Below are 27931 nucleotides of genomic sequence, written 5' to 3' on the forward strand. Positions count from 1 at the left end.
ATGGGATTTACATTAGAACTTTTTACCGGGTTAACCTACTTCATGCGGATTTATTTGACATATATGCAAAGGAATTGACAATTGAAATCCACTGGGTTAACGAATTCCGGTTAAATGTAAACTTACTAATATATTCAAAGAAAGTGACAATTTAAACCCTCCAGGTTAACGAAATCCAGTATAATGTAAACATACTATAAACGATATATTTCCGAAGAAGTGGCATAATAAGAAAATAATTAATGAGGTTATAATAAATAATAGTTAATTAAATTATAATAAATAATATTTAAATAGAATACGAATATGGAAATACAAATTTGCCATTCAGCCAAGAATGTAACATGTGCGCACGTCAATATTTAAGTCTCTACCAATGAAGAAAAAACAAGAGCAATATTACCACACATTAAAACAGCTGTTTTGAGGGAAGACTGATCAAAACAAAATTCGGCAACAAACAACAAATGGGGCGAGCAAAACAAAGAGACACACAAAAACGTAAACAAAATTGTGCAAAGGAATTTCTTCCTTTCAAGGCAACAACAACAACAGGGGTAAGTCAGCAGCTGCAGACCACGGCATTTAAAAATAAAATTATTTCATCGAATAAAACATAAAATAAAGATGTATTTTATTCATTAAGTATTGTTTTCATTGGTTTATTTCAGAATTTTAATATTTTCTGTGTTTCATCACGAATAATGAAGTTTATTTACATTCACATTAGGGGTCATCACATATGGCAATAACGTTAGTTAATGTACTCAGAATGAGAGAGGTGGCAACGCTGATGCTACATAAAACATACATAATTTACTTAGCGTTTCCCTGATGAGGACAAAGTTATAAAGGAGTGCTACTAATCCATAAAATTGCTTACCAAAAGGACAAAATTCCCCTTTGGAATGGATGTGGAAAGTGAAAAAATCGATGCTATTGAGGCATGTCGAACGTGTGGTGTTTATTATATGACCACTACCAACTATTTGAGGCCACTATTTCAATCGGCTGTAGACTGTCCCGAAATGATGCATATACGCTTGGAATTGGCTCAATGGAAAATAGAGGTAATGTATTGGGTGTATTTGTGTGAGAAAGTGTTAATAATTTCCTTTTGTTACAGATAAGTGAACATGACGGTTTGCCTCAATATATGTGCAATACATGTATACATGAATTCCTGAAAATATTTAAATTCCGTTCGGCCTGCTTGGAAACCCAAGACCAGTTGCGTATATTCTATAATATGCGTGAACAAAATTTGGCCAACATTAAAATAAAGACTGAAGTTGTAGATCCAGCAGATGAAGCACCTGAGTGTAATTTCATATATGTCGATGATATCAGCGATGATGAGTACAATGATAATATAACACCATTTAAAGTTCCTCATGTACCCATAAAAGAGGAACTAATCGAAGAAGCCAATGTACCATGTGAAAATATGAAAAATCTGCATGTCAGTAAAGAATCCTCGTCGGAGAATGTTGAAACAGCTCCTGTGGTCTATGAGCAAGCCTATGCATTAGAGTCAGCTCAAGAAACACGCGAACCTTCTCCCACACCGGTTGAATGCGAGCTGTGCCAACATATCTCGCCCAATCAAGATGAACATAAACAACATTTACATCGGGTCCATGAAGTTCGTGACATTGAATGCCATATTTGTGGTAAAGTTTTCAAAAATTCCACAACATCACGTTTTAAATTCCATCTCAAATGGCACAACCTTAACAAGCATGTCAAATGTCCTCAGTGTGGTTTCGTGTGTAATTCTCGGGCGGCGCTCAAGGAACATCGTAGAGCCGTTCATACGAAAATCAGTTGTAAAATATGTGGAAAGGGTGAGTGCTTCGATTATTTTATTTTTTGTCATTTATCATTTAATTGTGAATTATATAAAAAAGGTTGACATTGTAACAGCAGGAAGTATTTAGTTGTTGAAATTACAAAACGTCCCCATTGGAGTGGATTTTTAAAGAACATATAAAGGTCCATAGGCGCGGATTTTTAAAAAAATGTTTGCCAACCATCTAAAGACCCATATGCGTGGGTTCTTTTAATGAATATATACCAAACATCTAAAGAGCCAGAGGCGTGGATTTTTAAAAGAATTTTTTCCAACCATCTAAAGACCCATATGCGTGGGTTCTTTTAAAGAATATATACCAAACATCTAAAGAGCCAGAGGCGTAGATTTTTAAAAGAATTTACCAGCCATATTAAGATCTATAGGACGGGATTTTTTAAAGAATTTTTAACAAACATCTAAAGATCCAAAGAAAGGGACTCTAGGAATGGATTTTTAAAAGAATTTTTAGTAATCATTTAATGATCCAAGGGCGGGAATTTTTCAAAAAATTTTTAGATCCAAAGACGTGGATTTTTAAAAGAATTTTTACCAAACATCTAAAGACCCATAGGCGTGGATTTTTAAAAGAATTTTTAGTAACCATTTTAAGATACAAAGGCTTGGATTTTTAAAAGAATTCTTAGTAACCATGAAAAGGTCCAAAGGCGGGAATTTTTCAAAGAATTTTTAGTAACCATTTGAAGATACAAAGGCTTGGATTTTTAAAAGAATTTTTAGTAACCATTTTAAGATACAAAGGCTTGGGTTTTTCAAAGAATTTTTAGTAACCATTTTAAGATACAAAGGCTTGGATTTTTCAAAGAATTTTTAGTAACCATGATAAGGCCCAAAGGCGTGGATTTTTCCAGGAATTTTAGTAACCATTTTAAGATACAAAGGCTGGAATTTTTCAACGAATTTTTAGTAACCATTTAAAGGCCCAAAGGCGTGAATTTCTCAAATAATTTTTAGTAACCGTTTAAAGATCCAAAGGTGTGGATTTTCCAAAGAATTTTTACCAACCAACAGGAATACAAGTTGTTGCGGGGTTGATGTGTTTTTTTTTAATCCTTCTAATCCTTTTCCTATTCTTCATTTTTGGATTTTTAATGGGATAAATCCTGTAATTTAATCATGCAGTTTTGAAGGCTTTTATTCTGCCCCTAAAGCAGAGAGTTCATTAAAGTCCATCCTGTGCTTTAAGCGTAAATTTTCTGACTTCCAATTCCATCGATTTTTTTCAATCTCGGAAAAAATGTTGTATTATCTTTTTTATTCCAAAATTAATTCTTCTCATCCCCAGGTGTCTTGGGCAAAAAAATGAAAAGTCATTTGCGACAACATGAAATCCTCAACAAAATTCGCTGTGAATACTGCAATGAATGTGAGTAACAATCGCCCTCCAAATAATATTTTTTTCTAATTAAAATTCCAAAATTCTAGCCTTCCAAACAAACGACGAAAAGGAGACTCATATATGGCAAATTCATGCCCAGGAGGATACTAATGAAGCAGTCAATCAACAACCAACCTATGATACCGAACAGCATAATTATTCAAATATTCCCCAAGACAATGAAAATGACGAAGCGGGCGACGACGACCTTGATGATGATGATGAAATAATACATGTTGAATTATTGTGTGCCCATTGCGATCAAAAATTCAGTGAACAAATTGATCTTATCGAACATGTTAAGCTGGAACATAGTTCGAAATATAAACAACAACAACAATTTGTACCATTTATTAAACAAGAAAAAGACAATGACGATCAGGTGACCGAGCAGGAAGATGAAAATAAAATAACAAGATTTGAAGACTATGATGAAGATGATGGTGGGGGTTCACAAAATGACAGTACACAATATGCTGATCAAAGCCACGGTGATAATGCAAGAGCAGAGGAAGAGGACGCACAAGGGGGAGAGCAAAATAATACACAATTTTCTAATTATCATGAAGAAGAAGAACACTCAGAGATTAATGATAATAACAGCTATGCTCAAACGGACACCACGATGGAAGAAGAATCTCAAAATAACATGGAATACAGTTCATCATTTAATGAATCGGATGCGGAAGCTTTTTCACAACAAACTAACAATAATGATGACGAACTTCTGTCATTTGCCTGTGCCAAGTGTCCACAAACCTTTGCCACAATTGAACAGTTACGAATGCACTATCAACAACATCAGCAGGAAAAGGAACAGCAAGACGACAACTCTCCATCTAAATCGAAATTCAGCTGTGATATATGTCACAAAGAATTTGGACTAAAATTCAGTTTAAATCGTCATATGCGAAAGCATGCAAAGCCAACTTCGTAGTAATTTTTAAAATACACTGTATTTTTTAATGAGGTGTATATAAGTTGTAGTATTATAAATATGTATTTGTTAGTAAATATACATAAGTCTTATATGGCAGTTTTCTCTTAAACAAAGTGGCTCCATAATTTTTTCAGTTTACTTAACTACTGTACGCATTGCAAAAAATGAAAAGTATTTTCCAAATGTTAAAAACAAAATAACGATAATAAATTAAATATATATTCCTAAAATTATCAGCCTTATTCTGGATGTCAATTCCATGTGAATTTACTCGCTCTTTCCCTTCGCCTTATTCTGAACAACATTTTCCGGTGAATTTTTTCGCATTCTCGCTTTCGCCTTATTCTGAATGAAGTTCGAAAGCGAAAAAATCCGCTTTGGGGAAAAATTAGGTATTCTGAATTACAGGGAGTAGGAAATTTTGTGCGAAATTTTTCGCTAATAAATTTAAGGGGAGTTGACTACAAAAACATAAGTAATAACTATTTTTATGAAAAATATTTACACAATACTTATTCTATGACGATTTAGAATATTATAAATTATAGTAAGCAAATTTTTAACTGGAAAACAACCAATAAAATGCCATTGGAAAACCTATTGATAACGATGTATGCTGAACCAAGTATTGCCAAGGAATATATGAAGGTAATAAGTAATATTTAAGTCGAGTTTGATGCATTTTGGAGGCGAAATACAGACATTTTGGGTGAGGATATGTCTCTCAAGAATAAAATTTTGAAAATTATGGAAAACCCAAATTTGCCTGATGACCCGCTTAACAGTGAAAAACTTAAATAAAAATTATAAAAGAACAAAAAATATTTTTTTTTTTTCAAAATTATGGTGTGCATGATTTGAAGGAAGAAATAAAGGAATATGAGCAAATCATAACATAACAGGCCACTTTATGAATTTGGGGAGATAAAATATCGGAATTAAATAAAAAGGCACACAATTATGTAGTGAAATGATAAACTGTGAATTAATTAATTAAATCGCAGATTTCTTCCTATTATTCGTTGTGTTTTGCCATCATAAAAAATGTTCTTTTATTTGTAATCTATTGTAGTCGTTGCAACAAATTGCATCAAAACAATGAACAGCTGTTTCACATGCCATATTGTAGGTTGCCATATTTTCAAACTTTAATTTATTTTCTTTTAATTACAAAGCATTTATACAGCGGATTCTTGATATTTCAAATTTGTATTGCTATAAAGTTTAAATAACAATAAAAAGTAACATTTTTTAAGGCTTAAATGCACTTTACGGACACCTCTCAGATCATTTTGAAATTTTTATCATAGTTAGCCCTTCTGATGCTGATTACAGCAACATAATTTTTTTCGGGGGGAAATCAGTACTTTCCGAGATATGGGGTTCCAAAGTTCAAAAAATACCCCCACTTGTTATTAAACATATTTAAGAATACCACTCCGAAACGTTTAGTTTTTTTACAACACATAGTCCTTTTGGAGCTGATTACAACCACATAATTTTTTTTGGGGGGAACTTCGTACTTCCGGAAATATGGAGTTCCAAAATTTTAAAAATAAGCTTATATTGTTATTTGTTTGATTTCAGGATTTTTTCCTTTAGGGACACTCGGATTTTCCACTCAATTGTCCACCTGTCCATAGGATAAAGTCTTAAATCCCCGGCCGAAGGCCGGCTATATAGAAAAAATTGAAATTAAAAGAGAATTCTGCTCGCGTAGCCCAATTTTCCACCTGTCCATAGGAGAAAGTCTTAAATCCCCGGCCGAAGGCCGGCTATTTTGAAAAAAATTGAAATTATTCCGGAAGTACGAAGTTCGCAAAAAAAAAAAAAATAATTAGGTTGTAATCAGCTCCAAAAGGACTATGTGTTGTAAGAAATTTAAATGTTTCGGAGTGGTATTCTTAAATATATTTAATAAAAAGTGGGGGTATTTTTTGAACTTTGGAACCCCATATCTCGGGAAGTACTGATTTCCCCCCGAAAAAATTTATGTTGCTGTAATCAGCATCAGAAGGGCTACCTATGGTAAAAATTTCAAAATTATCTGAGAGGTGTCCGTAAAGTACATTTGTTCCTTTTTTAATAACAAAAATCAATAAATAATATATTGAAAAATGTTACACAATTAAATTACAATGGGGCAACACACATTGCAACTTAAATTACAATATGGCCACACACATTGCAACTTAATTTACGACATGGCAACACGAATCTTTTTTTCAACCACCATTTTCGAAAACTCGAATCAGCATCTCGCATTTTTTGCATCTCCCTATTCATTCAGAATAAGGCGAGAATGTGAAAGCGAAAATTTTCTACATGCGAGATATCTCCCTAGCAAATATCCAGAATAAGGCTGTATAACAGTTGTAAATGTGTTTTGATTTCAGTGAATTTAAATCCATCCAAAGGCGTGGAATTTTTAAAGATTTTTTAGAAACCATCTAAAGGCCCTTTGGCGCGGATTTTGTAAAAAATTACATCAATTTAAATACCCAAAAGCTCCGGTTTTTAAAAAAGAATCAGCATTAATTCATATACCCAAATGCGTGGGGGGTTTTTTAAAGAATTTTTAGCAACCATTTATACCCTCAAAGGCGTGGATTTTTAAGAAGAATTTTTAGCAACCATTTAAAGAACCAAGACGTGGATTTTTTTAAAGAATTTTTAGCAACCATTTAAAGAACAAAAGGCAACCATTCCAAGACCTAAAGGCGTGGATTTTTTAAAGAATTTTAGCAACCATTCCAAGATCTAAAGGCGTGTAATTTTTAAAGAATATTTAGCAACCATTCCAAGACCTAAAGGTGTGGATTTTTTAAGAATTTTTAGCAACCATTCCAAGACCTATAGGCGTGGATTTTTATGAATTTTTAGCAACCATTCCAATACCTAAAGGCGTGGATTCTTTAAAGAATTTTTAGCAACCATTCCAAGACCTAAAGGCGTGGATTATTTATGAACTTTTAGCAACCATTCCAAGACCTAAAGGCGTGGATTTTTTTAAGAATTTTTAGCAACCATTCCAAGACTTAAAGGCGTGAATTTTTTTAGCAACCATTGGATTTTTTAAAGAATTTTTAGCAACCATTGGATTTTTTTAAAGAATTTTTAGCAACCATTGGATTTTTTTAAAGAATATTTAGCAACCATTCCAAGACCTAAAGGCGTGGATTTTTTTAAAGTATTTTTAGCAACCATTCCAAGACCTAAAGGCGTGGATTTTTTAAAGAATTTTTAGCAACCATTCCATGACCTAAAGGCGTGGATTTTTTTATGAATTTTTAGCAACCGCAAAAGCTAGGATTTTTTAAGAATTTTTAGCAGCCATTTAAAGAACAAAAGGCGTGGATTTTCTATGAATTTTTAGCAACCATTCCAAGACCTAAAGGCGTGGATTTTTTTAAAGAATTTTTAGAAACCATTCCAAGACCTAAAGGCGTGGATTTTTTTAAAGAATTTTTAGCAACCATTCCAGATTAAATATATATGGATTTTTTAAAGAATTTTAGCAACCATTCCAAGATCTAAAGGCGTGTAATTTTTAAAGAATATTTAGCAACCATTCCAAGACCTAAAGGTGTGGATTTTTTAAGAATTTTTAGCAACCATTCCAAGACCTATAGGCGTGGATTTTTATGAATTTTTAGCAACCATTCCAATACCTAAAGGCGTGGATTCTTTAAAGAATTTTTAGCAACCATTCCAAGACCTAAAGGCGTGGATTATTTATGAACTTTTAGCAACCATTCCAAGACCTAAAGGCGTGGATTTTTTTAAGAATTTTTAGCAACCATTCCAAGACTTAAAGGCGTGGATTTTTTTAGCAACCATTGGATTTTTTAAAGAATTTTTAGCAACCATTGGATTTTTTTAAAGAATTTTTAGCAACCATTGGATTTTTTTAAAGAATATTTAGCAACCATTCCAAGACCTAAAGGCGTGGATTTTTTTAAAGTATTTTTAGCAACCATTCCAAGACCTAAAGGCGTGGATTTTTTAAAGAATTTTTAGCAACCATTCCATGACCTAAAGGCGTGGATTTTTTTATGAATTTTTAGCAACCGCAAAAGCTAGGATTTTTTAAGAATTTTTAGCAGCCATTTAAAGAACAAAAGGCGTGGAATGAATTTTTAGAAACCATTCCAAGACCTAAAGGCGTGGATTTTTTTAAAGAATTTTTAGCAACCATTCCAGATTAAATATATATTCCTAAAATTATAACAGTTGCAAATGTGTTTTGATTTCAGTGAATTTAAATCCATCCAAAGGCGTGGCTAAAGGCCCCGTGGATTTTGTAAAAAAATTACATCAACTTAAACACCCAAAAGCGCCGATTTTTAAAAAATAATCAATTAATTCATATACCCAAATTCCAAGACCTAAAGGCGTGGACTTCTTTAAAGAATTTTTAGCAACCATTCCAAGACCTAAAGGCGTGGATTTTTTAAAGAATTTTTAGCAACCATTCCAAGGCCTAAAGGCGTGGACTTCTTTAAAGAATTTTTAGCAACCATTCCAAGACCTAAAGGCGTGGATTTTTTAAGAATTTTTAGAAATCATTCCAAGACCTAAAGGCGTGGATTTTTTTAAGAATTTTTAGAAATCATTCCAAGACCTAAAGGCGTGGATTTTTTTTAGAATATTTAGCAACCATTCCAAGACCATTTTGAGAGCCATTTGACCTTTCAAAGGCGTGTTTTTAAGAATTTTTACAATCACTTAAAGAACCAAAGGCATGGATTTAAAAAAAAATAGCAACCATTTTAAGACCCAAAGACATGAACTTGAAAAAAATTAGCAACCACTTTAAGGACCCAAAGGTATGTTAGTAACCATTTTAAGACCCATGATTTGGGTTCTATTATCCCCCAGAAACACACAAAATAAATATTTCAGATTTTGATTGTTTCCACACAAAATTAGTTCCTAAACTTAAGATTATATATTGGTTTAATTACAATAAAAAAAAATAAATTTAAAAGCACTATTTCGGTAATTTCCCCATCATACGAAACTGTTGCATTTGTTGGGCCTGTAACATTTTCTGATTTTGTAAATGTTGTTGGGCACCACCCTGAGACATTTGAGGCATTTGTCCGGCCATTGCGCCACCACCACCGCCCGGCATATTGGGCATCATACGTTGCTGCTGCTGTTGTTGTTGCTGTGGACCACCCATACCCATTGCAGCAGCTGCTGCAGCCGCCGCCGCTGCTGCTGTCGAAGCTCCTGATGGTCCAGCCAAACCAGCACCAGACTCTAAACCACCAGCACCCGGACCCACCGGACGATTTAATATGGCAGGATTTTGTTGTATATCGGATAAACAACTTTTCCATTCTTCCAAGCGGCTGTAGTGTTTATTCAATAACGCCTCCTTTCGTTGTATTTCAATGCGTAGATATTGATTTTCATCCTTAATCAATTGATCGGGTTTCAGGGTGGACACTAGGAATCGTTTTTGCAAAAAGAACGCTTCCATTTGCCGGGCAACATCAATGAAACGATTTGTGGTTTTCTGCACTTCCAGTTCAACTTCTTCCTTGTTGGTACCAGTATTGGCCTCCAACTTTGTCAGCGACAGCAGACAATTTTGAAAAGCTTCTTCGAATTCATCCATTAGATTGCCGTTTACATTCGATGATGAAGCCATTTGGAGGTTTCTTTCGTGTCCTAATAGCGGCTTCCTCAGCTTCCTAATTGCGAATAAATAAATTAAATAAATTATAAAATCACTAAAATGAATCTGTCGGAACCATTTTAAAATGACGAAGAAGGAGAATGAGTGCGAGAGTCTAAACACAACAAGAAGCTCTATAGTCAGCGACGGTCGTTTACCGGTCGTTTACCGTCAGCCGTTAGCGTCTAGCGGCTTGAAATCAGCTGTGTTACCAACATGGAAATTTATATCAAAACATATGGCTGTGCTGTTAAAAAAGGAAAATGTTTTAAAGATTATGGACGTTTTTCAACGAATTAATAATAAAATGGAAGAAAAATTTATGAGAGAGTCTAGAGTCAGCGACGGCAACGGGAAATCCCGACGGCTGTCGTTCACGTCTAGCGGCTTGACGCTGTAATTAATTATGGTGGACCAGAATTAATTAGAGGTAGAACACCCATTTTTAATATCTACAACTAGACTTTGGCATAACAAGCCACAAAAGAAAAATTTTAATTAACCCTTTGTGGCCCAATGTTGCCCACAGGCAACAAAATGTTTTAGAGCTTATATTTAATATGCAGCTAGTAGATATATATTATTTGGATTTAATATGTCAAGACCTGATTATGGACGACACACATCAAAAGAAAAATCAAAAAATAAATTCAACATATTGGTAATGTTATGAGCTTTTAAGTATAGAGAAGAGGGTAAATTTGTGTACAGTACTGATTTGTGTATACAGTCCAAATTATTTAAATCGCTTCGTATCCAAATTGTACGAACTATTTTTGATTCTTGTAAAAATAAATATAGAGAATAATATAAAATGATTTTTCTGTCGATTCTGCATTTGGTTTTCTTGATATTGGACTTTAATTTTTCCAAAAGAATGTACTGTATCTCCCGAATGCAAGGATGTATCGATGTCAATTTTTGTACATATCTTATTTAGGATAATTGCTGTAAATCTGTGAACTAAAATTTGTTCTAAAATTGCGGAAAAAAAATTCGGGGCTCAAAGGGTTAATAAGTAGCTATAGCCTACCTTGAATAATTGTATCATGCTTAAAAGTATCTAGATTTGCTTAATTTGGATTTTTGGCCATCAGCTTATTCCATAACCTGCAATAATCTTTTGTTAATCGATATTTCATCAAATTATTATTTCGTTTGTAGGTGTATAATAAAGAAATATGTTGATTTAAGAAAAAATAAAAGTGATTTTTTTTGTTTATAGGTTATGTCATATGTAAAATACATATGCCGATTTGAACACAAAAATAAATGTTTTGTGTACGCCGCTAATTTTGACACACATAAGGAATTACATATGGATGAAATAAGTGACAGCACATATGTAAAATACATATCGTGTAGAAACACCATAAGTGGTATAGGGCCGCAAACCATGCTATATATTTCCCCATCATTAAACGGTACAGACCGTTGGACTATCATGGACGTATTTTAACCAAAACTCAAAAACTAGTAAAACTTTAAAAATGTATAAAAAAGAAACTTTTTTGGAGGATTAGCCTTCTTTAGGAGGATTTATTTGACAAGTAAGTAAGGGAATTGACAATTAAAACCCCCCTGGTTTAACTAAATCCAGTACAATGTAGATGTACTACTGTTCATCGGCCTTGGAGGCTTTAGTATTATCTGATGAAATTAATACATAAATAAAAAATAGGAAAAACCCCTACACATATAACTGCTACAACAACAATTCTCGGTATCACATTTGACCCAATTTTCTACTTTTCATTTAACGATTAATTTTCCTTATTATTCAAATTCCATCACATTGCAAATGTGTAACCGCCAAAAAAACATGTCAGGGTAATTACATTACAACATGCCAACTCAACACATCCCACACACATCTGAGTACTTTGACATGTATACAACACTGTGCGTGTGTGTGCTAACTGAACACATCTCAATAACTCTCTATACCTGAAGCCTGTTTCTTCATTGGTTTTTGCGGCGTTCTTGCGATTATTTTCATCAAACATTTGCAAAAGTTATTAATTTTTATAAACAATTTTCGCAAGTAAAATTGCCGCATGAACAACAATCAAAATATTGGCAACATTTTCTAGTGCCTATGTTTGCCGCCAGCCGTGAATTAAATGCAGTAGAAAACGAAAAATCTAAGACGGGTAAAAAAACAAAGCACCAGAAAAGAAAAGTTGCTAATTCTACTACTCCCCGGCCCTATTAGATGTGAAAGAAAATTTAGTCTACATTTCTTCTTCATGTAAAAAAAAGAGTTGAATGTGCAGACGCGCTGCTGTCTACTTGAACAACACGAAGCAGGCCTGCAACATCATCATTATTTCGAAGAAGGAACGAATAAATAAATATAGGATAAGGAAGAAAACGCTACGTATATAATTGGAAGTCGAAGAAAAAAAAAAAAAACGGCGGAAGAAGCTTTTATTTTTCAAAACAAGGTGAGAATGGATTTTGTTGTATATTTGGTGTTACCGGGGTTCAATAATGATGAATGGTGGTGTTGTTGTGTTTCTGTTAGGCATGTTTAAGTTTGCACTGTTCACTGTAATATAATCTTGTAAGTCACTTTACACATAAAGATTAACTGTCTTTATTTTTTAAGAGCACGGATAAGCTACTAAACTATTTGGAGATTTAAATTAATTAATAAAACATTGGGATTTTTATAAAATAAAACTGTCACTAAATAATATAAAACCAAATCCAACAACAAAATTAATCCATTTAGAAATACCAACCATTGGTAATTAACAAAAGCCAAAATTGATCAATTTTGTTCAGGAATGCTTGTTGCTAATTCATCTGTAAATACTTTATATTGAAAATACATTATATGGATGTTGCAATGATGTAGGGGCTCAGGTTAATTTAAATTCATAGCCAAAAGGTAGCTCGTAAACTAAATTCTTATTCAATTCAATTTATTTTATAAACGAGAACCTAGCCCAAAGGGATTTAAATTGAATGAAACAAAATTATCTACCTATGATCACCTACCAAAAATGTTAGAAGTTTTTACCAGAGTTAGCTCTATTCTGCAGAGTGTACTTTATATGTTGTTTAAATATACGTCATTTTTTGGTGAGAAATTTACTTCTTGCGTGGAGTCTATATTACATTTTTCATTCCGATTGCAACACCTCTAAATATTCACAACAAAATCCCATGAAGTAAATAACGAGCTTGCGACTCCTATGAAGTTTTTATTGAAAATGGAATATAACGTTTACGTTTTGGTAAAGTTCCATAACGGTATACACTAATATTCGGTATTTGGTTCATAATATTGTTCTAGTTTTTCTAGGATAGCTCCCATTAAACTAAGTATTTGTATACCATCCACCATAGTAGGGGGGTATATTAATTTTGACATTCCATTTGTAATTCATCGAAATATTCATTTCCGAACTTATAAAGTATATATATTCTTGATCAGGGTAAAATTCTGTCCGTCTGTTGTAATCTTCTGAAGGAATTGAGATAGAATGCTGAAATTTTGCATATGTTTGTCTTTTGTCTGCCGGCAGGTCAAGTTCGAAGATGAGATATATCGGTCCACGTTTATGCATAGCTCCCATATAACGGTACCGCCCAATTTTCGGTATTTTGGGGTTCTTGAGCAACTTTCCAGCCGAATTCGCTGAAATTCGGTACATTGGGTTCCTATTGGGTACTAAATGTCTCCACAAAAAATTATGAATATAGGTTTACTCTTTCTGGTAGCCCCCATATAACGGAACCTCCTAATTTTCAGTATTTTGGGGGTTCTGACGTATATTTTCACCGAATTGGCTATAAATTAGTATTTTGAGTTCTTAATAGGTACCACTTCTTTCTACAAAAAATTATGAATATAGGTCAATTTTGGTTCAAAGAAACATTGTGTGTAGAACCAATATTTCGATGAGGTACATTTTCACCGCATCAAAGTGTATACGGCCGAACTTAACGCTTTTGCACTTATTAAGATTTTAATCGGGAGATTTGCTCCCCACCAAAAATCATTATCATTAAACCAAGTTTCCATATGATGTACCACCGATATTAGAGTCCCGATCGATTTTAGGTGTTTTGAATGTCTACCTAATGGTGGAGGGTATAAAAAAATCAACATGACTGAACTTAAGTCACTTTACACATAAAGATTAACTGTCTTTATTTTTTAAGAGCACGGATAAGCTACTAAACTATTTGGAGATTTAAATTAATTAATAAAACATTGGGATTTTTATAAAATAAAACTGTCACTAAATAATTTAATACCTAATCCCACTACAAAATTAATCCATTTAGAAATACCAACCATTGGTAATTAACAAAAGCCAAAATTGATCAATTTTGTTCAGGAATGCTTGTTGCTAATTCATCTGTAAATACTTTATATTGAAAATACATTATATGGATGTTGCAATGATGTAGGGGCTCAGGTTAATTTAAATTCATAGCCAAAAGGTAGCTCGTAAACTAAATTCTTATTCAATTCAATTTATTTTATAAACGAGAACCTAGCCCAAAGGGATTTAAATTGAATGAAACAAAATTATCTACCTATGATCACCTACCAAAAATGTTAGAAGTTTTTACCAGAGTTAGCTCTATTCTGCAGAGTGTACTTTATATGTTGTTTAAATATACGTCATTTTTTGGTGAGAAATTTACTTCTTGCGTGGAGTCTATATTACATTTTTCATTCCGATTGCAACACCTCTAAATATTCACAACAAAATCCCATGAAGTAAATAACGAGCTTGCGACTCCTATGAAGTTTTTATTGAAAATGGAATATAACGTTTACGTTTTGGTAAAGTTCCATAACGGTATACACTAATATTCGGTATTTGGTTCATAATATTGTTCTAGTTTTTCTAGGATAGCTCCCATTAAACTAAGTATTTGTATACCATCCACCATAGTAGGGGGGTATATTAATTTTGACATTCCATTTGTAATTCATCGAAATATTCATTTCCGAACTTATAAAGTATATATATTCTTGATCAGGGTAAAATTCTGTCCGTCTGTTGTAATCTTCTGAAGGAATTGAGATAGAATGCTGAAATTTTGCATATGTTTGTCTTTTGTCTGCCGGCAGGTCAAGTTCGAAGATGAGATATATCGGTCCACGTTTATGCATAGCTCCCATATAACGGTACCGCCCAATTTTCGGTATTTTGGGGTTCTTGAGCAACTTTCCAGCCGAATTCGCTGAAATTCGGTACATTGGGTTCCTATTGGGTACTAAATGTCTCCACAAAAAATTATGAATATAGGTTTACTCTTTCTGGTAGCCCCCATATAACGGAACCTCCTAATTTTCAGTATTTTGGGGGTTCTGATCGTATATTTTCACCGAATTGGCTATAAATTAGTATTTTGAGTTCTTAATAGGTACCACTTCTTTCTACAAAAAATTATGAATATAGGTCAATTTTGGTTCAAAGAAACATTGTGTGTAGAACCAATATTTCGATGAGGTACATTTTCACCGCATCAAAGTGTATACGGCCGAACTTAACGCTTTTGCACTTATTAAGATTTTAATCGGGAGATTTGCTCCCCACCAAAAATCATTATCATTAAACCAAGTTTCCATATGATGTACCACCGATATTAGAGTCCCGATCGATTTTAGGTGTTTTGAATGTCTACCTAATGGTGGAGGGTATAAAAAAATCAACATGACTGAACTTAACGACTTTTTTACTTGTTTTATATTCATAGCACGAGAAAAATATGATTATACAGATTTAAGGTTAGTTTATTTTAGATTATCGGGAGATTTGGTCTCTAGCAAAAAGTAGCTACATTAGCCCGTGTTTTTCCTATATAAAGTCATCCCCACTTTCTGTATTTTGAGCATAATCTTAACCGAATTGACTACAATTTTAGTTGTCTTGAATGTCTACCTCATGGTGGATGGAAAAATTGGTCTTGCCATACTTATCTCTGATACAACGAAATTGTGTCTCATCGAAGTATGGATTTGGATTCCAATGTATTTGGACAAAATCACTTTCAGACAATTCTGAGTAGATTTGATACCTGCCTGCATTGTTGGCTTTTGTTCTCGACAACTTTTGGACGGAGTAACCGATTTGAACAAAAACTTTGCTTTAATATTTTTTCAAAATAAAAAAGATATTTGTAGGTGGTAAATATCGTTTCAATTCCCCCTACTTTTAAAAATTAAAATAATTTGTGTTTCAAATCGGTACGAACCTTCAATATTGTGGCTATGTTAAAATATGAAACCCCTTTGAAAAAATTATTGTAAAGTAAATTATGACCAAATTATTCAGTAAATGGTCCATGCCATTATATGAACATTTTCTACCGGATACTACGCTAGCAGTTGTATTAAAATATCGACCGATCGTTGCGATAATGGCTCCGATGGCTACTTGCAAAATATGCAAAGGAATTCATGATTAATATATTATATTAGTACCATTTTCCGTAGGTCCTCAGAAGCATAAATTTATTTGGTCATTAATCAACTGCTTATGCAATTTTCAATTTATTCTCTCCAAAAAATATTCTACTAATTTTGTATATAATTCGCTTATATCCTCTATCCAAATAAAATACAACAAAAATAACTAACACAAATCTTTTTTGTTTTCTTGTTTTTCTCCCTCCCTCTTTTGCCATTGCAGTTGCTATCAACTTTCAACATTGACTGATTTTTTTGTTTTGTAATTTTTTAATTTATTATCAAATCTGGACATTTCCAAACGACAGTAATTTAAATGGGCAAAGGTAAAACGGATACAGAACCTATTTGTCCAAGTGAACAAAATGATGTCGGAGACAAATCTCTAAACGATAAAGAAAATTATATTGAAAAGGAGAAAACGTCACAAGCTAATCCAGTCATAAAGGTGCGGAAGGATATAGCAAAAGACGACGAGGTATTGGAGGATGAGAATACAAATGATAGCCATACCAGCAGTACAAATTCAAATACCAATAAATCATCCACCTCCAGTACCTCAGCGAACAAAAAAGATAATAGCAGCAGCATCAGCACAAACGACGACAACAACATAAAGTCGTCGACGGAAGCAAAGGATTCCACGACGGCAACAGATTCTAAAGAAACACAATTTCGCATAGCCTCCAATAATACAACAGAATTTAAATTACGCATTGTACCTCTAGAAAAATTGCTTGAAAGGCCTCCTGCTCCGACTACAAATTCCTCAACGGCTAGCAAAAAACCATCGACAGAAAACGTTTCTTCAAACAAAACCAAAAGGGATAAGAGAAACGATTTAGCCAAGGAAACAAGTAGACGTCTACCACAAAGAAGATCTAAACCCATATCATTTATAGAACTATCCGACACAGAAGAAGACGAAGAATTGATAATTTCCTCCTCCTCCGACGAGGAATCAAAGAAAAATAAAAAGGTAACAAAAACAGAGGCTTCAAAAAAGAAAACTGCAAAAAATACCTCAGATTCTGAAGAAGAGGATAAAAAAGATTCGGAAAAAGAGGTCACGAATCGCACAAGAAAAACTAAAACTAAATCGAATAAAAAATCCAAAAAATCATCATCCTCGGAATCTGAGAAAGAGAGCAAATCCTCAGAGGAGGAAGAAGTAGAAAAAAGAAGGGATTCAGAGGAGCGTTTAAAATCGAAAAAGGATTTGTCATCCAACGATAAAACGAAAGCAGAGAATAGCGAAAAAGACGCGAAGTCATCCAAAGATAATTCAGAAGCGCAGGAAGACAACAAGGAATCGACAAATAAAGCCAAAAGAAAACGTTCACCAGAATCAGCGGCAGTTGTTGTCGAAGCCAAACGAAAAGCCTTAGAGAAAAAGAAACATTCTGATACCGAAGACGACGACGACGTAGAAGACAAACCTCTCAAAAAAACCGCCGCAACCAATAAGAAGACAAGTAAAAAGGGAAAATCAAAACAAACCGCTCCTGCACCACCCCCATCTCCCTCTTCGGTTAGGCGTTGTGTGGTCCGCTTAAAACGCAGCAAGCTTTCCGATTTTAAAGATCTTAACAAAAGTAAATCGAAGCGTAAAATGAATGGTGGTGCATCTCGCTCCGAAAGACCCTCAACATCATCTGCCCGCCGAAGAAATATCATATCAGACGAAGATTCTGATGTTAGTTACAAACGATCTGGAAATATTGATGAACGTCTTGCCGATCACGATTACGATGGCCATGACTTAGACGAAGACGAGGAGGATAATGATAGCCAAAAAAGTAGTGATAGCGAAGTTATACCAACACGCAAGCGGCGTGTTTTCCAAAAGAACAAAAACGATGAGTCAAATGCCTCAGATTCGGACTTTGAGCCGAAGCCTAAAGATAAGAAGAAAAAACGGCGTATACAACGTAATTCAAGCGGTGATTCGGATGATGATGAAGATGGCAAAAAGAAGAATGTCAAACGTAAGGATATTCGTAAAATTATCAAGAGTGATGATTTAAATTTGAGCACAAAAGAAGCGGCCAAGGAGGAAGAAGAGCGTCGCAAACGTATCGAAGAGCGTCAAAAGCTTTATAACAAAATCTATGTGAAGCCTGAAAGTACTGAGGTCACAGAGCTTGTGCTGGATTTCGATACGGAGACGAAGAAGGCAATTCTTGAGGTAGATAAGGGGCTGGTGAAGAAGCTGAAACCACATCAAGTGACGGGAGTTAAATTCATGTGGGATGCCTGCTTTGAAACGGTGAAAGATGCTCAAGAGAAACCAGGTTCTGGGTGTATTTTGGCCCATTGCATGGGTCTGGGTAAAACTATGCAGATTTGTACCCTCTCACACACACTGCTGGCCAATTCGAACAAGACTAATGTTGAAAGGGTTTTGATTATTTCACCACTCAGTACCCTGAATAACTGGGCTAGGTAAGGTATTATTTGGATCTAAGATTTAAATATGAGTGTTTCCTATGACATTATGAAATCTAACGATGTTCTTTTCCTCAATTCGCAGGGAATTTAAACAATGGATTGGTTTCACCAAAAAACGCAACATTGAAATATACGATATGTCAAAATATAAAGACAAAGCAACCCGGATTTTCAAACTAAATGAATGGTTTGAGGAGGGTGGCGTTTGTATCATGGGCTATGATATGTACCGTATATTATCGAATGAAAAGGCCAAAGGATTGCGTAAAAAACAGCGGGAACAACTACTGCAATCCCTGGTTGACCCCGGCCCAGATATGGTTGTTTGCGACGAGGGACATTTGTTGAAAAATGAAAAGACTTCGATCAGTAAGGCCGTGACACGTATGCGCACAAAGAGACGTATTGTTTTGACCGGTACACCTTTGCAAAATAATCTCAAAGAGTGTAAGTACCTTGATTATATTTCATTTATAGAACAAATTAAAATTTATTTCTCTTTTTTTCGCTTCCAGATTATTGCATGATACAGTTCATCAAACCAAATCTTCTGGGTACATACAAGGAATATCTTAATCGTTTTGTAAATCCCATTACAAATGGACAATATACCGATTCAACAGATCGTGATATCCGTCTAATGAAACATCGTTCGCATATCTTACACAAACTGTTGGAGGGTTGTATTCAACGACGTGATTATTCGGTGCTGGCGCCGTATTTGCCACCAAAACATGAATACGTGGTCTATACCACACTCTCAGATCTACAACAATTGCTGTACGAACATTATATGGTACATCAGCGTGATCTAAGCTCAAATGTCGAGGGGAAAGGCGCTAAGCTGTTTCAAGACTTTCAAGAGTTACGTCGCATATGGACACATCCGATGAATATGCGCATCAACAGTGATTCGGTGATACGTAAACGAGTGTTGGCCGATGAAAATGAGTCTATTGAAGATTTTATATGTGACGATGATAACGAAGAGGAAGCAGCATCTTCGTCGGATAGTTCAGATGAAAATTCGATTAAATCATTTGGTAGTGGTGGTGCTCCAGCAGCAGGGGCGGCATCGGGAAAAGTTCCCAAAACTCGTAATAATCGTCGTCTTGCCAAAGAAGCCGGTGAGGATGTTGATAGTGATATTGAAGAGGTGCCACCGCCACCCCAAGATGATCCATCGGAATGGTGGAAACGTTTTGTTGCCGACAAAGAACTAAATAATATAAATCATTCCCCTAAATTGGTAATACTGATGCGTCTATTGGAACAGTGTGAAGCTATTGGTGATAAACTATTGGTATTTTCACAATCTCTACAAAGTTTGGATACCATCGAACATTTTTTGTCATTGATCGATAGTAAAACAAGAGGTTATGAATATGAGGGTGAGTTTTTACATATTTGTTTTTAGTCGAACAAGAATAGATAATTGCATCTAACAAGTCCTAATACGCTTTCTATCCATAGAATAAATGGAAAAGTATTTCGAGAAGTCTCTAGAGCTCTTTTATTGTTTAAAGCCAGTCAGGAGTTGTTCTGTCTATACTAGACCATCAAGGCTGAGGAAGATCATAAAGCCCCGCAAAAAATATTCGAAGAACTCCCTAAGCGTTTAAGGCTCTAATAGTATTGCAAAAAAATATGTTTAAAAATTCCAGCCTAGGCCTTTAAGAAACCCCTGCCCAAAGTCCTAGTAGTGTCGCAGAAAATTATTTTAAAAAAATCCCCGCCTAGGCATCTAAGAGTTCATAAAAAATCCCCACGTAGGCCTAATAGGCCGTCAAAAAATTATTAAAAAAATCTACGCCTAGGCCTCAAATAGTCCGTCACAAAATTATTTAAAAAATCCACGCCTAGGCCTCTAATAGTCCGTCACAAAATTCTTTTAAAAAAAATCTACGCCTAGGCCTCAAATAGTCCGTCACAAAATTATATAAAAAATCCACGCCTAGGCCTCTAATAGTCCGTCACAAAATTATTTAAAAAAAATCTACGCCTACGGCCTAATTGGCCGACACAAAATTATTAAAAAAAAATCCAAGCCTAGGACTCTAATAGTCCGTCACAAAATTATTTAAAAAAGTCTACGCCTAGGCCTCTAATAGTCCGTCACAAAATTATTTACAAAATCCAATCCTAGGTCTCTAATAGTCCTAGGCCTCTAAGAATTCCTAAACAAATCCCCATGTCCTATAATAGTCCGCCTCAAAATTTTTTTTAAAATATCCAGGCCTAGGCCTTGAATAGCCTGTATAAAAATATTTATAAAAATCCACGCATAATCCCGCCAAAATATAAGAATCGCCAAAAAATATTAAATAAATCGCCACCTGGGCCTCTAATAGTCCGCCAAAGAATAACTTCAAAAACTCCAGCAAAAAAAAATCCTTTAAAAATCCCTTCGTAGGTCTCTAAGAATCCATCTCAAAATGATTAGAAATACCTAGGCACAAGGCTTTAATAGTTCCTCAAAAACATATTTAAAAAATCCACGCCTACGGCTCTAAGAGACCGTCAAACAATTATTTGAAAAAGCCCCCACTTAGACCTCTGAAGTGTGCGTCCACAAAATAATTTAAAAATCCATGTCTAGGTCTTTAAGAGTCCATCAATTCTTGTTTAAACTCATGATTAGGCCTCTAAGAGCGTTTTAAAAAAATATTTGAAAATATTTCGGCTCAAAATGCTCTAATAACTGTTCTCATAATTGTGAAATTTTTAAACATCATACTAATTTTTATTTCATTCTTTATTTCATTTTCCAGGTGACGTTGGCGAATTTCGTGGCTTTTGGACACCTGGCACCGACTATTTCCGTTTGGATGGTTCATGTTCGGTGGAACATCGTGAGGCAATGTGTAAGAAATTTAACGATAATACCAATTTACGGGCACGCCTATTTCTCATTTCAACGCGAGCCGGTGGTCTGGGTATCAATTTGGTATCCGCCAATCGTGTTGTCATTTTCGATGTTTCGTGGAATCCGTCACACGATACCCAAAGTATTTTCCGTGTTTATCGTTTCGGGCAAGAGAAACCTTGTTATATTTATCGTCTGATTGCAATGGGTACCATGGAACAAAAACTCTACGAACGTCAGGTGGCAAAACAGGCCACAGCTAAACGTGTCATTGACGAACAACAAATATCACGTCACTATAATCAATCGGATCTGCAGGAACTCTATACATACGAATTGAAACCAAGTACAGCTCGAGAAATACCAATATTGCCTAAAGATCGTCTATTTGCCGAATTGTTGACACAACATGAAAGTCTATTATTCAAATACCATGAACATGATTCGCTGTTGGAAAATGAGGAAAGTGAGAATCTAAGTGCCGACGAACGAAAAGCGGCCTGGTCAGAATACGAGGCCGAAAAGACACGTACCATACAAACGGCCCAATATATGTCATACGATCGTACAGCCTATGGTCAATTTGGTAATAGTTCGGGCAGTGTTACATCGAATAAAATCTTCGGCTTTCGTTCTGATGTTCTGTTGCAGTTACTCAATTTGAAAATAGCCAAGGATCATCCGGAGATGACACAAAATCAAGTAATACAGGTAGTACCGACATACTTGAATCTGCTCTATAGTCAAATGAATAATGGTGATCCAACAATGTATAAGGATTTGTTGGCAATTCATGCAACACTGGTTCATCCCAGTGGTATGTATATGAATCCATTGTTGTATGTTAATCAAAATCCATCGGCAGCGGGTTATTATCAAGCGGGAGCAGCTAATGGTGGTGGTGCTGCAGCGGCTGGAGCACCGGCGGCGGGTGGTCCTCCTGCTGCTGCTGGTGGTGCCGCACCAGCAACCACACCAGCTGTTGGTTTTGATCCAAATGAAGTTTATGAAATTGATTAATTATAATTTATTCTCTGCTGCTGGGAAAAAACACAACACTTAGACTAGGGAACAGTATATTCAAAGTAAAAAGAATTAATTTTCTTCATAATTTTCAGTTTCAATTACATATTATTTTTATTTCATTTCATCACAATTTCATGTTAATGTTTCCTGTTTCCCCGCGAATGAATCGTTATTCCTTCCATAAACAAAAAAGATATACTAAAAAATATGTTCCCTTAAAAATGTGATTATTTTTTTATATATTATATATATATTTTTTTCTTTTGCTAAACAAAATTAAATGTATTTAGCCAAGGGATATTGAGATTAAATGATTTGATGAACAAATCAAACATTTTTCAAATATAAATTGAAACATAAATCCAAACTCATCTGTGCAGATTTTCGCGAATGGGACAACCCTGATTTAGAAGGGGAAATCTACACAGGTCCATCAAATGTTCATTGAATAAACATATAGTTTATTGAATAGTAGAACATTTATTTAAAGAAGATAACTTTGAAACAACATAAATTGATTATTAAGGGGGAAACACATAAGACAACTTTCAGGCTTGGCATGTTAAGTTGGCTCTTTGAACGGCGCCCAAATTCAAGTTGTACTCTGATATTCCTTTATAAATTTACATTTCGTACGAAGCCAACTTAACAGGGCAGGCCTGAATCCTCGTATGTGTTTTCCCCTTTACAATTTGGATCTATGATTCAAAATTTAAAGTTGTTTTCTTACTAGATTAAAATTTCAAAGAAATTCTCAAAATGTATGATTTAATCATCTCTCTTCTTTTAATCTCGATATTCGATATATAGTTATCCCACATTCTAAAGCCATGCTTTTCCTATCAGACCTCAGTTTTCCGAGTCTTGGGTTTGTTTCCTAATAGACCCAATCATACCAAACACCACTTGCAGATGTTGTATTTTCAGGTGTAACTTTTTTTAATTGGACTATTTCGATAATCATTTTTGTTTTCGTTTTGTTTTTCTTGTGTTTAAAAAATACAGCTATTTCCCAATTTTTGTGCGAGTAGTAAAAAAAATATTCAATTGAAATTTATATTTTATTTTTTTTTTTCAAAATTTATAATTTTGTATTATTTTTTAAATTACAAAATATAATAAAATAAGAAATATATTTCTCCTTAATTTCTCAATCCTAAAAAAAACATCTGAAAATACAACACAAGCATTTCACATTCTTCCGCCTCAATTTTCTCCTTGACCCCCCACGACATGACTTCAAACATCTTTTCCATCCATTCATTCCCCCACCACCACTACCACTTCTTATCATCAATCAAATATTATTCAAAATGTATTCATCATTAAAAAATAAGTAACATAACTAATATTACTTATATTTAATTAAAAAAATAATAATAACAAAACACAGTGTTTAAGTTGATTTTTTAGAAGCTAATCTCTGTTTCTTATAGCAGTAGTGATATCTTTAATGTATACCTATATTTATAAATATATATTTTTGTTTATATATTGATTACATATTATAAAAAAGAAAGAAAAAAGAAACAAAAAAATGAGAAGAGAGAAAAATCTCTTTAAAAAAATATTATTTTAATCTCGTGTTTTAAGCAAACAACAAACTAAAAACAAAAATCTTTAAGCATAAACTATATAATAATAATATACACAACAAAAAACAACCTAAATCCAAAATAGCAAAGCGATGTGTCCTTCAAAAGGGATGAAGAATTAAAAAAAGTAAATAAACAAACAATAATAATAAGAAGAAGAATACTGAAGCTATTAACATTTGATTTTTAGTTCACAACCTCCTCCTATGAAAATAAGTTATACATATATTCATATACATGAAATGATGCAACAATAAATACATATAATAATACCGGATATCACACATATTAACACTCACAAGAAAAAACGAAATACACTTATAAATTAATTAAAAAAAAAACGAAAAAAAACGGAATAAAAATGGAAAAATGAAAAGAATAATAATAAACGATATAATTCACACACACACCCACTCACTCAATAAACCGGAAAAAGTATCCCCCCAAAAATAAGTGACACCAGAATCATTTAGTAATAATAAACGAAAATATATAAAATGTTTGTTATTTAATGTTAATTCTGAAGGACTTATCATAGAGTAATGTGATAAAGTATTGACCGGTCAATAGGTTTGTATAATATGCTAGGTTTTTTTTTAAGATTGATCTATTACTCAACCAATGTCGGGCAAAGATTTTCAAATATGCACCACATGGCTGCGGATTTTTTCGGAAATATTGAGCTTAGTCCAAAAACAGAGACAAATTTGGATATCAGACGATTTCTCAAAGAGGAGGGGAAATTAAATTGCAGATGAACAACAACTATATCAATTCAGCCTCCATGAAGAAACATCCGACAACGGCTGCTAACTACCGAACATGGCAGTTAGCAGCATCAAATTCAAGCATCTCTGGATCTCTCCTGATCAAGCAACGAGAAATCAAATTTACCATGTTGTGATAGACTGACGGCATTCGTCCAGTGTTTAAGAATTTCGATCGATACGAGAAGCTAATATCGATTCGGTCCATTATCTTGTGGCAGCAAAGGTTCGCACCCGTCTTAATGTAGCAGCAAAGGTGCGATCTAATGTAACACGGAAACTCGACGTCTAAAAGCTGCAAACCCAACAGCTAGCAGAGGCCTACTCCGCTCAACTTACCCACCAGATTGACGAAAGCACTTCTTGTCCCGATAATAGTATAGAAGCACAATGGCAAAGAATTGCCCACACCCTACAAACTGCAGCAAAAGCATCACTTGGGTACCAAAAACCACCATCAAGAAACCCATAGTAGGATCAGGAGTGTCGTAATGCAGACAGTAGCAACACGTAACGCGATGGAGAATTATCGGGTGAAAAGGAGAGGGGAGAAACGTGTTTTCAGAAAAAAGAAGAAAGGACAAGAAAAACGTGAGCGTGAACAAATCGAGATGTACAGGAGTCAGAATGAAGTACGAACATTTTACCAACGAGTAAAACACCAAACCGAAGGCTTTGTTGCAGGCACATCCTCCTGTTGAGATGAAGAAGGAAACCTGGTGACCGATACAGACAGCGTGTTGAGAATCTGGAAGGAGCATTTAGAAACGTTTCTGGTATCAAAAAAAGTGGCGGTGAAGAAGATACCCCAGAACCGATGAGATATGACAGTATAGAGTGTTTATCACCTAGCCAAGATGAGGTCAGAGTAGCAATTAATCGGCTGAAGAATAATAATAAATATAATAATAAAGCAGCAGGTGTCGATGGCCTATCAGTCGAACTATTCTGATACTACCCGTGCTGTTATATGGATCTGAAGCATAGAAGAGGCAGCTCGTGGAGTGTTTGAAAGAAAAATTCTCCGAAAGATCTAAGGCGCGGAACTGCGTCGACGGTGAATATCGGCGTCGAATGAACCACGACCTTTACAATTTATACGCGGACATTAGACATAGTCTGTCGTATTGAGCTGCAGCGACTACGTTGGCTAGGCCATGTTGTGCGAATGAATAAGAATGTCCCAGCTCAAAAGGCATATAAAAGCGAGCCTACTGATGGTTCCCGCAGAAGGGGAAGGCCACGAATTAGATGGAAAGACCAATTAGAAGACAAAATCTTGGAACGTGGTCTTTCAATTGGCGTGTGGAACAACCGTTCTGTAACAATCCATTTAAGTAAGTATGTAATAATGGTGGGCTACCCACAATGATGAAAAGATCCAATAGTATGGAGAGAACATTTCAAAGTAATCAGAAACACCAGAAACGCCACTGAATATGTAGTGTAACCTCTCATATATATAGTGTAATTGAGTAAAATAAAAGAGGCAATACAGCGACTAAAAAGCTGGAGAAGATGATTTACCGAAGACAAAACCACAGCTGAGTTACTTCGACATCACATCATATCAGCTTGAAAGGAAGAAAGACTGCCTCCGTCGGAGAAAAGAAGTATCGTTGTGAAGTTACTGAATAATTCTGTAACAACTTGTAAATAACCCTGTTCAACACCATATACATAATTCTGGCAACCATAATGCTTTCAGATCGTAATTGTGTGAAGAAGCCACACTACGAACCATAATAGAACAGTTTAATAGGAAGCCGCAACACTCTGAATCTACTGATCATAGATTTCAAGAAAGCCTTCCATAACATCAGGTGGATTACTCTGTATTGCGATGAGAAAGCTAAATGCGTTAAGAGTACAATTTGCTACTCTTATATCACTAACGCAAACGCATTCGAAAAATAAATCGAAAATAAGGCAACACGGCGCCACAAAGTAAACAAAAACGAAGAATGACAAAAGGAAACATCAACAGATTTTAAACCTTTGTGGCCCAATGTTGGCCACAGGCAATAAAATGTTTTAGAGCTTATTTTTAATATACAGCTAGTAGATATATATATATATATATATATATTATTGGGATTTCATATGTCAAGACCTGATTATGGACGACACATATCAAAAAAATTCCAAATGTTGGTAAAATTATGAGCATTTCAATACAGAGAAGAGGATAAAATTGTGTACAGTACTAATTTGTGTATACAGTCTAAATTATTAAAATCGCTTCGTATTCAAATTGTACGAACTCTACCCATCAGAATTATTTTTTATTCTTGTAAAAATGAATATAGAGAATAATTTAAAAAGATTTTTCTGTCGATTTTGCATTTGGTTTTCTTGATATTGGACCTTAATTTTTCCGAAAGAATGTACTGTATCTCCCGAATACAAGGATGTAGCGATGTAAAATTTTGTGTATATCCTATTTAGGATTGTTGCATTAAATCTATGAACAGAAATTTGTTCTAAGATTGCGGAAAAAATTCGGGGCTCAAAGGGTTAAATAAAAACTTATTTTTGTGCGGTCCGAGTGCTTTAAAAAACAATTATGCATTCGGTTGCATTATGATTAGAATGAGAATGATGAACGAATTAAAAAAAATTAAGAGATCGGTCAAATATATTCTCCCTAAGTGACCACGGGTATGAAAATAGAAGTACGAATTATGTGACAATCGTTTTCAAATATTTAATTTTTATAGATTTATAAAAAATTTTCGTCTTAATAAAGATGTGTTTATGTATGTATTAAGCGCTATTAAAAACGACTTCGTGGTTCCATGTAGATCCACAGTAATTCTAACTCCTATAAAAGTGGCCGCTGCTTGGACAAGGATTTTAGGATTATCACAGCAATCTATCAGACCTAACCTGTAAATATGCACA

At 34.5% G+C, this 27931-nt stretch overlaps 3 protein-coding genes across 3 annotated transcripts; 2 read left to right on the plus strand and 1 right to left on the minus strand.

The window, feature by feature from the left end:
* Nucleotides 1-907: 907 nt before the first annotated feature.
* LOC133327214 (histone-lysine N-methyltransferase PRDM16-like) lies at nucleotides 908-4188 on the plus strand. The gene is made up of 4 exons (XM_061535776.1): nucleotides 908-1070; nucleotides 1127-1847; nucleotides 3159-3239; nucleotides 3299-4188. Exons 1-4 carry the CDS (start codon nucleotides 909-911, stop codon nucleotides 4186-4188), a joined length of 1854 nt encoding a protein of 617 aa, XP_061391760.1. The 5' UTR covers nucleotide 908.
* Nucleotides 4189-9184: 4996 nt separating this feature from the next.
* On the minus strand, nucleotides 9185-9853 carry LOC133327216 (mediator of RNA polymerase II transcription subunit 28-like). Its single transcript, XM_061535777.1, has one exon. The coding sequence runs from the start codon at nucleotides 9851-9853 to the stop codon at nucleotides 9185-9187; it is 669 nt and encodes a 222-aa protein (XP_061391761.1).
* A 6785-nt stretch (nucleotides 9854-16638) lies between these two features.
* On the plus strand, nucleotides 16639-22659 carry LOC133327217 (transcriptional regulator ATRX homolog). Its single transcript, XM_061535778.1, has 4 exons — nucleotides 16639-18767; nucleotides 18856-19220; nucleotides 19289-20164; nucleotides 21545-22659. The coding sequence occupies exons 1-4, from the start codon at nucleotides 16639-16641 to the stop codon at nucleotides 22657-22659; spliced, it is 4485 nt and encodes a 1494-aa protein (XP_061391762.1).
* The last annotated feature ends 5272 nt before the right edge of the window (nucleotides 22660-27931 follow it).

The sequence above is a fragment of the Musca vetustissima genome, unplaced genomic scaffold (genome assembly GCF_032173495.1).
Source record: "Musca vetustissima isolate MV318-11 ecotype Yass unplaced genomic scaffold, APGP_CSIRO_Mvet_v1 utg87602, whole genome shotgun sequence".
Lineage (NCBI taxonomy): Eukaryota > Metazoa > Arthropoda > Insecta > Diptera > Muscidae > Musca > Musca vetustissima.